The sequence below is a fragment of the Lodderomyces beijingensis genome, assembly GCF_963989305.1.
Source record: "Lodderomyces beijingensis strain CBS 14171 genome assembly, chromosome: 6".
Lineage (NCBI taxonomy): Eukaryota > Fungi > Ascomycota > Pichiomycetes > Serinales > Debaryomycetaceae > Lodderomyces > Lodderomyces beijingensis.
In genome coordinates, this window is record NC_089975.1 from 695,197 (window position 1) to 709,448 (window position 14,252).

Genomic DNA, 14,252 nt, shown 5'->3' on the forward strand with positions numbered 1-14,252 from the left:
AACAAAATTTCTTACCCCAGGTAAATGCTAATGAAATTTCTGCCGCTGCCAACAACCTCGAAGTACATCACCAGACTTGTTTTACAACCACCACCACCAACAACAACAACAACAACATGATGCTAAGTCCACTGAATACATCGGATCTACCTGATACACCTGCACATTTGTCAAACGAATCTTCTGTTTCCTCAGCAAGCACCACGAAAAAGGCCAAAAACATTCCCGTGGAGTTGACTGCTTATGGAACAACCCCGTCGGGTAAACCTAGGTTGTTTGTTTGCCAGGTTTGTACACGAGCATTTGCCAGACTCGAACATTTACGAAGACACGAAAGATCTCACACCAAAGAAAAACCATTCAGCTGTGGAGTTTGTCAGCGTAAATTCAGTCGACGAGACTTGTTGTTGAGGCATGCTCAGAAACTACACGCGGGCACAACCGATGCTATTGCCCGGCTAAGAAGGAAGTCAGTCAAATCTAAAGATGGCGATGGCGACGGCGATGGAGACGGAGAAGGAGGATTCGAAGACGAGGAAGAAGAAGACGATGATGTAACAATGTCAGATGCAAGAGGCAAATCTCAAACAGAAAAATCAGTGGATAGCAAAATGGAAGAAGTTGAGTTTAATCTTGACTTGTTTGACAAGGCAAAGCCATCAACTGCAAAAGTGAAAAAAGTGAAACGTGTATTGTCATCGTCATCGTCTTCATCATCCAATGTGCCTACAAGGAAAAGCTCGCACACAACTTCTCTACAAAAACATATACACGAAAAGAAACGCGCCAACGAGACTATGGCAGCCACTTCTGGGTTTTCTGTAGCTCCAACAAGATTGCGACGAGGAGCTTCCTTTTCAGCCCAATCTGGTGCAAACTATGCTGTGAATGTTCCCGAGTTCAACGATGCCTACCCACACACGGAGAATGTCGAGTTTTCCACTCCACAACTATTGCCATCGGTGGATCAAGAAGAAATGAATTGGTTGAGCAGCTTGAATGCTATCCCTGGACTATCTGATACCCTCAAGACGACTTCTCAGCGTCAACCTTCGTTGGCTGCTTCTACTACAACAACTAATGATTATCCTGCTCCACCTCCTAGTGTGAGTCAGCACAGTTCATTTTCACACCAGTTGAATATGCCCAACATGGATTCGACACGGGCTAGCAGTATTGCCACAGTCAGTTCCAATTTCGACCCCGGATTTGGCTTTTTGATGCCAACGGCAACTTTGACCAATCAAGAAATTAGGAACGGTGTCACTGCACACCACCAAATGCTTCAAAAACAACAACACCAGCAGCAACAACAACAACAACACGAGCAGCATCAGCCACAACAACAACAACAACAACAACAACAACAACAACAGCAACAACAACAACACCACCAACAACAACAACAACAACACCATAACCTCCATCATCTCCAGCATCTCCAGCCCCATCAGCAGCAGCAGCAGCAGCAGCATCTCCAGCCACTTTTAAATCGACAACTTCTAATGTCCGATCTCAATGATCCCAATCTAAATATCCCAGGATACTCATTCTATGATGTTCCAGAACACTTGCTTGACTCACCAATGGCTGGTGACACTGCTGCAAATTTACGTGTCTTGACCCCGATTCGACAAGAGCCGGAAGAGGATTTGTTATCAATCAGCATGAACGAAACTCCTGTCATGGACGTTGACTTGAATTTTTTGAATGACATGGACTGCTTGACTCACGAAATTGATGTGAATGCTAAATTCATGTCGGGTGGATACTCATTTTACGGCGACAGCATATCTGCTTGTTCTTCAGGTATGGACACCAATTCACCGGCGTATAGAACTCCACCAAAGCCCAATGAAGTGAAAAAACTCGATTCTACAATCGACCAGCACAAGATAAACATTGATACGATAGGTTCGCCGCACCAGGAAATTGCCGATCAAATACCGATAAACAAGATTAGATCTGCCAACTACTCCAAAAACAAGACGTTCACCAACAGAATGCGACAAATGATCAACAAGGCGTTGAACAAATATCCAATCAATGGCATCACCACTCCATCGATCCCATCCAATGAGAAACTAGAGTCGTTTTTGTCGGTCTTTATCAGAGACTTTCTATCTCACTTCCCCTTTATCCACGTTTCCAAATTGAATGAGTTTGAAATTATGAACATGGCTGCGAACGAAGACGAGTCGAATGAAAGCGCACGTGTCTGTTTACCCCTATTGGTTGCCACTATTGGTGCGTTGCTCTCCAACAGCAAAAACGACTCCGAGCATCTTTATGAAGCATCCAGAAGAACAATCCACATCTACTTGGAGAGCCGCAAAACCGTGGTTAATGAGAAGAGAGACGCGTCAACATCGTCCGCCAACCCGTTGTGGCTAATCCAGTCGCTCACTTTGTCTGTGATCTATGGGTTGTTTTCCGAGAATGTCAACAATGTCTACATTGTCATGAGGCAGTTGAATGCGTTAAATTCGCTTGTAAAGACTTCGATTAAGGAAAAGCACGAGATCTTGTTCTCGATCCATGGAGAAGACGAGTTGATTTTTAAAAACTTGAAAGAGTCAAGCAAAACGGAAACTTCGTTGTTTTCAAGCAACCACAATGACGAGATAAAGTTTAAAAATCAAATCAACATACAATCGCAGAGCCGGATAGTGTTTTTGATTTACAGGCTCACAAACTTTTTGTTTATGATGTACAATGTCCCACTAACGTTGTCGGTGAATGATTTACTACAGTTGCCCATAACTGATCGAAAGGACGAGTACTTGTGGAGTTTTAAAAACTATCAAGAGTTTCAGCAGGCTATCCAGGCCAGAGGGAACGAGCTGATCTCCAGTTTCATCAACAATAGAAAAGTCATTCATTTCAAGGACTTGTTGCTCAAGATCACCAAGAATGCCAATCCCGATAAGCCGCCCTCGGCCGATGCAGAGTTTGCAGTGGCAGAAAAACTAGACTGCTTGAGCAAATTTGGGTTCATTTGCCTCGTGCATGGGTTCTATGAGATAAAGTCTTACAAGGAGATGAAGAGAGTGGACGCGTTCAAAGTGTTGGACCAGATGTCAAAGCATTTCCCTCTGGACGAGCTGTTGCCGAAACACGAAAAGGATATTGAGAAATTGGACTATGCCTTGTTGGTCAACTACACCAAAATGTCTTCCCTCTTTGATTTGAGCACCATCCAAACCCAGAGCTGGTTGACCAGCTATGACGAGTTGGTCAATTCTTTTGGCAACTTGATAACGTCGAACCTCCCCGAGAGCCCGCAGAGCACGTTAAACGACATGAACTACTTGCAGATTCTTGACTGCGGATTGATGATCTTGAAAGTTGCCTTGTTCAAATGCGAGAGTGCTTCAGCCCATCATCCAACCCAGCAAGTGAACCAGACAACAGCAACAACAACAACAACAACAACAGCAACAACACAGCCGGTGGCTCTATTATACAACGAGCCTTTCAACACAGACTTTGGCTACTTGGACAACAACGTTAACGCGAGAGGCGATCTGACCAACGGGGCCTTTGTCAATGAGTTGTTGAGATTGCAGGCTCAACATAACACTTCGGAGGAGTTTGAAAAGTCGATGAACTTGTTCATATCCGACCAGTTTGAGCCAACGAGCAACTTGATCCATTCGCAAATGCTTTTCCACGTGTTTGCTATCTTGTCGCTTGTTTCGATAATCCTACTCAAGCGGCAAATGGATCATGAAACGGAGCCAAATGCGAATCAAGATGCAGACGAGGGCAAGGAATTGTTGTTTGAAATGAACCACAAATTCATTGCCATCATTTCGCTTTTGGACAAGGTCAAACACCACTTGAAATCGAGGTATCATTTGCTATCGAATGGCGCTTTGGGCGCAAGCGCTGCTATCATGGCGCCACCGCACATGAACGGCTTTATGGTCCCCCAGCCGGTCAAATTGGAAGAGAATAGTTTTTCGACATTGTACTTGTTCAACGGCAATGACGGCGGTGCTCCGGCTTTTTCCCCTTCGATTGCAAGTAATCAGTCGCCACCAGTGCACAATCTCACCAGCAACGCACCTGCGATTAGTAGCGGTTACGATTTGGAAAAGACACTCTATATCTTGAAGATTGGGGAGACAAGTTTGAACTACATGTACGATTCGAATATAAAAGTTTCCATTTTCAAGAAATTGGCTGCTAGTTTGAGTCAGATCAGAAAGTACATCATTGACAATGAAGCGAGCTTGTTGCATTGAAAACAAAAAAAGAAATATAAAGAAAAAGAAAAAAGGAAGAACAAAAACAAAAACAAAAAAACGTTTCGCAAGATTTTTTTGACGGGCGGCGTAGCTAATAATGCTGTATTTATTTATCATTTTGGGAAGGGCCTACTTAATATAGTGGTGTGTATAAATCTACAATTCTTGTACTAATTTGTGTGGTATTCGCGAAAATGACACTCTACAATTCAGTCTACAAGTGAAAAACGAGTCTTTCAATAATTTCTGCATTCATTTCGTCATCATATTTTGGCATCGTACAATAGATCATTCAACCCAACACTATACATAAAGTCGTCTAACTGGTCTCGGCTCCTCTTGCGGCCATTATTGTTGTTCCCGTTCTCTGTAGCATTTGCGGTGTTAAACGAGCTTGTCCTCAAATTCGAATCTGGATAGCTTGTGCTGGGCAAGCCACTGCTGCCAACACCAACACCGCCAACACCAGCACCACCAACACCACCATGTCCCGTTTGATAATGCTGGTGGTTCATGTAATTAGGAGGATATCCGTAAAGTCGCCTCAGATTCTGTTGGTTGTCGTATCCGGAATCAAGTGCGCCGTAAGCATGATAGCCGTGAGCTTGATCCCTGTATGGCTGTCCTTGTTGATTATGAACATCTTGTGTGTGTAGTGAACCTTGCAAGTGCGACTGTTGCAGCTGTTGCAGCTGCTGGGGTTGGAATTGTCGTTCCTGGTCCTGCAGCGGTGAGTACTGCATGATATTTGCAAAGTCGTTGTTTTGCAACTCCGGAAGTAGTAAGCCAAAAGTGTCAATGAAATGATCGTAGTCCTTGTTAAAGTTGTAAACTTCGGCTTCTCCAGTCGAAGTGGGAGCGCTTCCGCTGTTGGGGGTCGTCGTATTCGCTGTCGAGGTGGGAGCAGAACCAACAGACGAGTAGGGCGAATTCAGCTGGTCGGCACCCTTGACTGGTGCATTCGAATCGCCTTCTCCTTCAAGCTCAGTTTGCAGCTCCTTCTTTACTTTGCTCAGTCCAACATTTTTCGCGTCGGTATTTTCAACCGATTTCGACGCGGCTGTCGCAGCCGCCTGGTTCTTGGAAGTTGCAGCTTTGGGCTTTGCTTTTTGCTGTTTCAAAGGGTGGCCGTCAACATCAAACGCAAATTTCGTCATTATCGCCTGCTGCATTTTTTCGATAATATTGAGAAACCTGCTGGCCATGGGATTGGTCAACAGGAAATGGCAGAAAATCTTCTTTGTGGAGTTCAAGAAGCCCATGAGTTTGGGAGTATTGTAGCCTTCACTGGAGTGGTACTGGTTTAGTTCAACGCATAAAACAGATAGACCGACAATCAAAGCCGCCATAAACACGCAATGGACTATGGCATAGGACTCTACTCTTTGGTTCATGTATTTGATGTAGTCGGTGTAGCACTCAATAAACTGGATGATCAAACAGGACGCCTTCACCGTCGCCTTTGTGAAATTGCACATTGCAATCTCTTGTCGGTTCTTTGGCCGCTTCAAAATGCTCTTGCCTCGCTTGTCCCTGAAAATCACATACATGTAGAACGGCCGCGCTAGCAACGTGATGGCGTACAATTGTGACAAGTGTATCAATAAGAGCGGGATCTTGACATCTGTCGGCCCATCGCCCCAAGTAGTCCCCACGGCGACATCAATCTGGCTGTAGTCAATCACTTTATCAATCTGCAAAGACTCCGGTAGGTTCATCGACCAGATCTTGACGTCGATGGCAAGCTTCTCCGCCTTGTACGGGTCGATGATGCCATCCAAGTAGAAACTTTTGATTGCACTGCCCAAGATCTTGGCCAACTTGCAAGTTTCAAAAAGCGCCTTCATGTGCACGTCCTCAATCACCTTCCCATTCTTGTCCTTCTCGTATATGTCTTCGCTCAGAAAATCGTCCCAGTCGTAGTCATCAATGACCAAAGGCCGTCCGAGCAACACCGAAGCGATACGATCACAAACGTAAAGGCTTTTAAACAATTTACGCCTGTGGCGTGTATAAGCGGGATCTTTAAATGATTCGTTTATATATCGCCGGTGGAGCCCCAAGGCCTGCGCGTTTCTGATCGACATCCCCAACATGAGCCAAGCATTGTTTCTTTGTTGCTTTGCTTGGTAATAGAATTGCGCCAAGTAGAAAGCTTCCGTGATCCACAACTTGCCAATGTTCATGTATTTTTTCGTCAAGTAGATCCCGTATTCGAAATACGCTGCCGACTTCATCTGCGGCGATTGCAATTGGTAGATTATCGGGTGCTTCATTGTTTCGGCGTACAAGAGACCAAGCGCTATCACGAGGTTTATAACCGCAATCTGTTCGATGGAGCACGCCGAGTAGTTGGTGTAGATGGGGGTGATGACATTTTTTTCAAAAGCAACGGGGTCTAGAATGTAGCATGTCATGTTGACATTGATGGAGAAAAATCTCAAAATGTGGGACAAGGTCTCCTTGTTTGGTAATGCTACTTGTACGATTTCGGAAAACTCGTCTGGCTCGTCAAAGACTTCAAACGAGTCCAGGTCTGTTGTGAATGCCGATTCTCCAATCAAGGTTTTGAAGAGGTTGCGGCACTCAAATAAAAAGGAGAGCGGTGAAGATTCGCCCACGTATCGGAGGTTCCCATCGGAGTCGTATAGAGCTCTCTGTGAGCGCACAGTATCGGGAACCGACGTCTTTGCGAGTAAATGGGCAGTTGTCCCAAATGCTTGCAGGGAGCAGTCGCTACCGCCATCATCGTGATCGTGATCGTGGTCGTGGTTCTTATCGTCGTCGCGATGGCGGTTGCGATCGAGTGGCTGTTCAGAAACTCTCGTCTTTACATCAACAGATGGTGCCACTTTTTCTTTTAGCAGCATTTTCGCCCTGGTGCCTTGAACCGTTTTGGGCACGGCTGAGTCGCCAGTGGCAGTTGTTATTTTCTCATCGGTTTCCTCGCTGCTCAATGAGCTCTCTTTTCTTTCGTCTCTCTTTATTGAAGCTTCTTCGCTCTCTTCTTCGTCATTTTTGCCGTCCACCTTGTGCAAGGGGAATATCGTCAATGGCTGGAAGTGAACTGGAATCTTGCTCTTTTGCTTCAATAGTTTCAACGTATCCTTATCGATATGGCCGTCACTTTGAAAGTTTTTATGTACAAATGTGTTCAAGGGCGCAGCTGCCTCTGGCGCCTCGTCGCTCGCTGTCAGTTTGGCCTTGACGGTTCGTTTCTTATTCTTTCTCCTAATGGTTCTCCGGTCAACAATGCTAAACGTGCACTCCATCTGCTTCTTTGAGCACAAGTCGCACGGCACTTGGCCCGAGCATTTGAACTTGCGTCGCTTGCAATAATCACATGCCCGTGACACCTTGGTCCTCTTTTCAATCTCCAAGCTCTCCATGGCGGCGGGTGGCGTGTAGCTCAGTTTAAATACAGAAATACAAAAGTGGCAATCATCAATTTGAGGCAAACCCCCAATCTTCATAAAAAAATAAAAAAAAAAAAACAAACTTTCAGGAGTGGGTTCTCAACGTGTTCAGTCCAAAAGAGCAAAAAGTGACAAACAAGATCTCGGTCTCTGTCAACATCTGACTTGATCCTGGGGAAATAAATATAACGTTGTCAATCTTGTCAATGATGAAGACAACGATAATGAAGGTGGAGAAAGCAAAAACGGATAAATATTATAGATTATATAGGGGTGCTCAGAAGCGGAAAAAAATTTCCTTGATTGCCTCTTTGGGTAACAAGGAGAAAAACAAAGAATGAAGAGAGACAGGCGAAACAAACAGAGAAATATTGCTGGCAGTTGGCAGTTAGCTTTTAGCTGTTGTTCCTGTTCTTGTTCCTGGGGGGGGGGGAGTAAAACGTATGTGCTTCAGCTTTTCAAACGGACTTTCACATGACACCTGTTCACCGTAGTTTGCAGGATATGTAATCGGATCTCTTTTCGTTGCTTTTTGGCCAGAGATTGCTGATCTCTTCAACAGAAAGCGGTTACCAACCTACTCTACTTGTTTAGTCTCTCTCTCGCTTTTTTTTTTCCCCCAACCCCACAGTTTGATCTGATGCACCCGAAACCCCCTTTTTTTGCCTTTCTGTTCTTCTGCTCCCTTAAGAAGGACTTTTGGTTCTTTGGCTCTTTGCAGCTTCAACCAGCGTGGAACAAGTAACCGTTTGAAAGTGGGTAGGAAGTATATAGTTGACGGTTGGTAATGCTTTCACTACAGCTACTAGCGCTACTTGTTAGAGTCCATACTCCTTGCGAACCCTGTCCTTGTCCCTGTCCCTGTCCCTGTCCCTGTCCCTGTCCCTGTCCCTGAAATAACATCTTTAATTGGAAAGTTCTTGGCTTGGAGTGGCCCACATGTTCAGCAAGCTGAGTGAAAAATTTCAGCAGCTCGCAGTCTCCACTGAGTCCTCTGAGTTGTAGAATCCGCTACAACTTGTGTAAATATGAACTGCTTCCCTTCTCCATCCTCCTTCCACGCACACACGCATACGCAATTTGCTCTCCGTTTTCAAATTTTTGACCACGACAGCGTGTTGACTTGGCCAACAACGCTTCTAAAGGCGGAGGTAAAACAGTCACCGCCTCCGCTCCCCGAAGACATGAGAATACTGCAAAACAAAAAAAAAAGACTAGCAAGGGGGACCCTCCGTGTAGCACCTCCGTATTGAACCTCCGTATTGCAAGCGGGCACGGCACACACACACACACCAGCCCCGTCCCGTCGTCTATCGCCGCCTATTCCCGCCAGGGAGGCCGACCCCAGTCACTACAACGTGGCCAAGGGAACCCTTGTAGTTTCTTTGAAAGGTGTTTGGATGGTCCCGTCCATACTCCTAATCTACAGTGAACAGCTCCCTCCCTCCCTCCATGAAGATTACTAATAGAATTATTAAGCAATCTAAACTTTTAAGCAAAAATAACCACCACCTCTTCCTTGTTTTTGCGAGACACACGCTTGTACATATGGCAAAAGGTATGGTTGTAGATCCACCCTCATCTCATATAAAACCTTGCAAAGTTCCTCTCCTTTCCTCTTCTCTGCTCCCTTCACATGTCAATTGCCTCCATCAGCACAGCTACAGCTGCTAGATAAACTACGGAAAAAGAAAAGAAGAGAAAAAAAAAGAATAACCTCCTTGCAGCAATGTCTTTACCATTGAAATTGTTCACCTGGGGAACCCCCAATGGCCATAAAATCAGTATCTTTTTGGAAGTTCTTGGCTTGAAATACGAGACTCACCCCGTTGACATTTCCAAAAACGAAAGCAAGGAAGATTGGTTTGTCAAGCTCAACCCCAATGGCCGTATTCCAACAATTGTCGACCCCAACTTCAAGAATGCACCAACTGAGCAAGGCTTGGTCTTGAGTCAGACCGGTGCCATTTTGCAATATCTTGCTGACACTTACGACAAGGAGCACAAGCACAGCTACCCCTTTGGATCAGCAGAATACTACAAGACGTTGGAGTACTTGATTTTCCAGGTTAGTGAAAACGGCCCTATCCAGGGCCAAGCAGGCCACTTTAAGGTCTTTGCCAAGGAGAAGATTCAATATGGAATTGACCGATATGTCAATGACACCAAGAGAATCTACGGTGTCTACGAAGACATCTTGAGCAGAAACAAGGAGAACCAGTCAAAGTACTTGGTTGGCGACAGATATACTGTGGCTGACTTTGCATTGTTCACTTGGGCTAGTTTCTTGCACAAGTTGGATATTGACATTGAGCAGTGGCCATTGTTGGCTAAATGGCATGCTGCTTTGGCCCAATTGCCAGGAGTCCAAGCCGGTTTAAAAGTTCCCGCTGTTTGAGTATTAGAGGTTGTTGTAGATGTGAGTTTTAATTTCATGCAGTTTGTTTACTAAATACGGGGGGTAAAACTATTTTCTCTTATGCGAGACCCCAAGTCTTGGGTCCCATCAAGTAACTGGCCTTGAGCAACTACACACCAATTGTGGGCCCCGTGTCTCTACTTTCATGTTGATTGTTCTTGCATAAATGTTCTTGTATAATCGGATAAACCGCGGAGGGAAGAAAAAACCCCTAAAATTTCCGCATTTCCCACAGTTGGATGCTGTGCTTACAAATGGATCAAGAGATCCGCAGTTTTTTGGTTTTTTTCCACATTTCCAAACTTTCAATCCATGGCCATAAATACCACCAATTGACCTCTAACTTTGCTCGTTACTTGGGTTCTTTTCTTTCACCACGGCAATTGATTTCCATTTTCATTTTCATTTGCAGTTTTTTTTTTCTTTTTTTTTTTTTTCTCAAAGGAAATGTCATTATCACCAATTAAGCTCTACACGGCACCAACCCCCAACGGCTTCAAAATCAGTGTCTTTCTTGAAGTTCTCGGGCTTGAATACGATACGCAAGTCATTGACATTTCCAAGAACGAAAGCAAGGAAGATTGGTTTGTCAAGCTCAACCCCAATGGCCGTATTCCAACAATTGTCGACCCCAACTTCAAGAATGCACCAACTGAGCAAGGCTTGGTCTTGAGTCAGACCGGTGCCATTTTGCAATATCTTGCTGACACTTACGACAAGGAGCACAAGCACAGCTACCCCTTTGGGTCAGCAGAATACTACAAGACGTTGGAGTACTTGATTTTCCAAGTTAGCGAAAACGGCCCTATCCAGGGCCAAGCTAATCATTTCATAATTTATGCAAAGGAAAAAGTTCCATATGGAGTTGACAGATATACCAATGACACCAAGAGAATCTACGGTGTCTACGAAGACATCTTGAGCAGAAACAAGGAGAATGGCTCAAAATTCTTGGTTGGCGACAGGTACACTGTGGCCGATTTTGCTTTGTATGGGTGGGCTTATAGGTTGGCGCGTATCGATATCGATATCCATGACTGGCCGTTGTTGGGTCAATGGTTTGACCAGTTGTCCAAACTTCCTGGCGTTGAAAAGGGGTTGCAAGTGCCCCCTTCTAAATAAAGCTTTATAGAGAGCTGGCTGGCGACAACTCCCATGGCATGCCATGATCTTTCTGGTTGAGTTTGTTGAGCTTCTAGAGCTTCTAGAGCTTCTAGAGCTCGCTGAGTAGAGATTCCCACAAAAACAGAACGATCAGCAAAGTTGAGCTCTAGTGGCTATCCTCATTTTCAAAGTCTATACGTATATTTTAGAAAATGATGAAAAAATAAAAAATAACCAAATTCAATAGTAATAGAAGAATTGAAACATTTCCCAAACGGCAAGAAAACAAATGAGAAACTCGATAACTTGCCATTGATGATGAAGACCATTGACCAACTTGGAGCTATTGTCTAGCTCCAACTGTAAGCGATGGAAATTAGTGCACGATCCCTGTTCGTTAACTAATTGATAATTAGAATGTCTCCTGTTTAGCTTTTGAGAATAAGTCCTCAAGCAAGTATAGGGCACACCCTTGATTGCAGCTTCTTCCTCGGCTGACTCCTCGACTGAAGCAAGGTAGCAGTTCAACTGCGACTTGAACTTAAACGGAGGCGACGGTGTGTGTGCTAGCGGTTGTGGCGCGTGGTATTTTTGTTCGCGCTTCAACGATGGTCGATACTGTGGAGGTGGTGGCGTACGCAGCAAGGAGAAGTCGTCGACTTTCCAGCTACTCACGGCCCTCTTGTCGTAGATGATTTCACTATCGAGATCGTCCTCCAAGTTTTCATCCAAATCGCTCAAGGCTTCTTCGTCAAAGACCAAGGAGCCACGCCTGAAGATCGAAATTGAGTTTCCATTAAAAACCGTGCTTGAGTCCTCGAGGTCATCCAACGATAACCTGGTTGTTGTTTTGGAAGGATAGTATCCAGATGCCAAAGCCGACTTTAAATCGTACACGTCATTAACAACGATGGTTCTAATAGTAGACACGTCGCTCTCGTCATCGTCGTCGGATTTCGTAAATATCGAGCTACGGAAATTACTCCGCACACTGCTCCTTCTCGAGAGCACCACCGGCTTGCCAGAGTTTATGTTGCTGTTGCTGATGCTGCTGTTGCTGCTGCTGCTGCTCCTTCTAACGCTATTGTTTCTCCTCTTGACCTTGACCTTGAATCTCACCTTAATCTTTTGCTTAATCTTGTACCATTTGGCCCTGTACTTGAGGTACCTCTGCTGGTTCTCACTGGCGGGGCTCCCCAACTCAAATGTTTCCTGGTTGTATGCTGCTACTCCTGAATGCAACAACAAAGACATCTTTTCCCTTGAGACATGGGAAGTGGGTTCCAAAAAAAACGAAAGCGGCGCTGTTGCGATTTAAGGGAATTGAGCAAAAGGATATCCCATTGCTGGAGAAACGGAAACTGAACACGGACTATCTGTGCGTTTAAATACTTTGGCCTGTATAGCAAAAGTGAAAAACATGAGCATCTATGCCCATGACGATATCAATGGAAATGTATATGCATGCTCTCTTTCTCTCTACTACCACAACCACCACTAGTGCTAGTCTATTCTTATCTGTACATCGGTGTCAATTCTTTTATTTTTTTTTATTATTTATTTTTGCACATTGTCAAACGTGAAAACTCGCTGGATGCCACCTATCGCTACACTGGTGATGTCCCGTTTTGTCATTTATAATTGCCAAAAACGTTTATCGATGTAAACAAAGGCAATTAAAAACACCACAACAAACGACTGCACATACCTTGTCTACGGAAAGAAGAAAGAAGAAAGAGACGAGATGCGCAATTTCCCTGAGCTGGTTTGAAGTGAAACATCAGAGAAGCAGCAGAGAAGCAGCAGAGAAGAACCAGAGGAAGAAACAGAGGAAAGGACACATTTTGCTGGGTTTTCATATACGAGTTCTGCCTGCTTCTCCCTGTTCAACATGAAGAGATTCTCGTTGTTTTTTTGTTGTTTTTTTGTCTAAATCAAATCTGCAATCTTGTTATGATGATTGAACCTGGCTAGTTTGTATCACCTGGAGGCCTTGATCTCGAGCAAAAATCTCAAAGAACGATGGGATTTGATCAAAGCAAGAATTCTAGTAGTCTTGGTAACAGTAGTAGCAGTAGTAGCGTTGGTTGAGGCTGGTTGTGAAATTTCAGCTATCAGATGGACTAAATTCTTACCCTCATCCCTGGTACTCCTGAGAGTATAGCTCTCTCCCTCCCTTTGTCTATCCCACATTCTTCAACAAGAAACTTTATGTCTATTGTTCTCGGAGTGTTTCCCTCGAGGATCTTCACATGGATTGCTATTTCACCTTGCGACGCTAATCTCATCAAGAAATAGTGTTGTATTGATCTCCTCCCCCCCCCCCCGGTCGTGCTAGCCCCCTTTCTCGTGGCCGAATTTCACATGGGGCAGAACAATCGAAATCGCTTTTTTGTCGTGAGGTCCAAGATCACTCCTTCTCATTCTCACTCAACTACCCACCTACCCTATCGGTCGGTCGGTCGGTCGGTTGCAGGAGTAGAGAATGGGCATGTTGTTCGTCTAAATACACACAACGGTAGCAGTTTGTTGCGGTGCTACTTTTCAACTCAGTGTCTTACTTTAAAATCCCGGCTCTTATGGAAAGGTTGATACTCGATTGAGACATTTTCTTTCCTACTTCTTCTTCCCGTCCTTGCTGTCCTTGCTACTCTCTCACCGACTCCAGCGCTCTTGACAGCAACATTGAGCAACCTCTCTGCCGAATCAAAAGGAACTAAAACAAGAGGTTGCACAAAGTGGGGCGAGGTAAGGGGGCAGAAAGTGTTGATTTAGTTTAGCAAGTTTGGTTCCATTCTCGGTGGATTGCTCTCTCTGCCGGTGAGATAAATCCATCCCGTGGCTGAGGAGTTGTTTACACTCTTTGTTCGTATCATGAGAAGCGCAGGAGTGCAGGGGAGAGAGAGAGAGAGAGGAAGGGGAATGGAAACGGGAATGGGGAAAGCGGGAGGGTTGGGGCTCATACACTTTTGGTGACAAATTTAGTGGTGTTTTGTAATAAGATTGTGCGCTTGAAGTAGGTGTGTGTGGTTTGGTTCTCGTGAAGAATAAGTTGCATCT

At 44.8% G+C, this 14,252-nt stretch overlaps 5 protein-coding genes across 5 annotated transcripts; 3 read left to right on the forward strand and 2 right to left on the reverse strand. All coding sequences in view use genetic code 12, as the record gives it.

Moving 5' to 3' along the window:
- Positions 1-116: 116 nt before the first annotated feature.
- On the forward strand, positions 117-4,250 carry LODBEIA_P50190 (uncharacterized protein; the record flags this gene model as incomplete). Its single annotated transcript, XM_066975305.1, has 1 exon — positions 117-4,250. The coding sequence occupies one exon, from the start codon at positions 117-119 to the stop codon at positions 4,248-4,250; it is 4,134 nt and encodes a 1,377-aa protein (XP_066831957.1).
- A 266-nt stretch (positions 4,251-4,516) lies between these two features.
- LODBEIA_P50200 (uncharacterized protein) lies at positions 4,517-7,642 on the reverse strand (the record flags this gene model as incomplete). Its single annotated transcript, XM_066975307.1, has 1 exon — positions 4,517-7,642. One exon carries the CDS (start codon positions 7,640-7,642, stop codon positions 4,517-4,519), a length of 3,126 nt encoding a protein of 1,041 aa, XP_066831958.1.
- Positions 7,643-9,398: 1,756 nt separating this feature from the next.
- On the forward strand, positions 9,399-10,067 carry LODBEIA_P50210 (uncharacterized protein; the record flags this gene model as incomplete). The annotated part of the gene is made up of 1 exon (XM_066975308.1): positions 9,399-10,067. One exon carries the CDS (start codon positions 9,399-9,401, stop codon positions 10,065-10,067), a length of 669 nt encoding a protein of 222 aa, XP_066831959.1.
- Positions 10,068-10,535: 468 nt separating this feature from the next.
- LODBEIA_P50220 (uncharacterized protein) lies at positions 10,536-11,210 on the forward strand (the record flags this gene model as incomplete). Its single annotated transcript, XM_066975309.1, has 1 exon — positions 10,536-11,210. The coding sequence occupies one exon, from the start codon at positions 10,536-10,538 to the stop codon at positions 11,208-11,210; it is 675 nt and encodes a 224-aa protein (XP_066831960.1).
- Positions 11,211-11,432: 222 nt separating this feature from the next.
- LODBEIA_P50230 (uncharacterized protein) lies at positions 11,433-12,446 on the reverse strand (the record flags this gene model as incomplete). The annotated part of the gene is made up of 1 exon (XM_066975310.1): positions 11,433-12,446. The coding sequence occupies one exon, from the start codon at positions 12,444-12,446 to the stop codon at positions 11,433-11,435; it is 1,014 nt and encodes a 337-aa protein (XP_066831961.1).
- Positions 12,447-14,252: the final 1,806 nt, after the last annotated feature.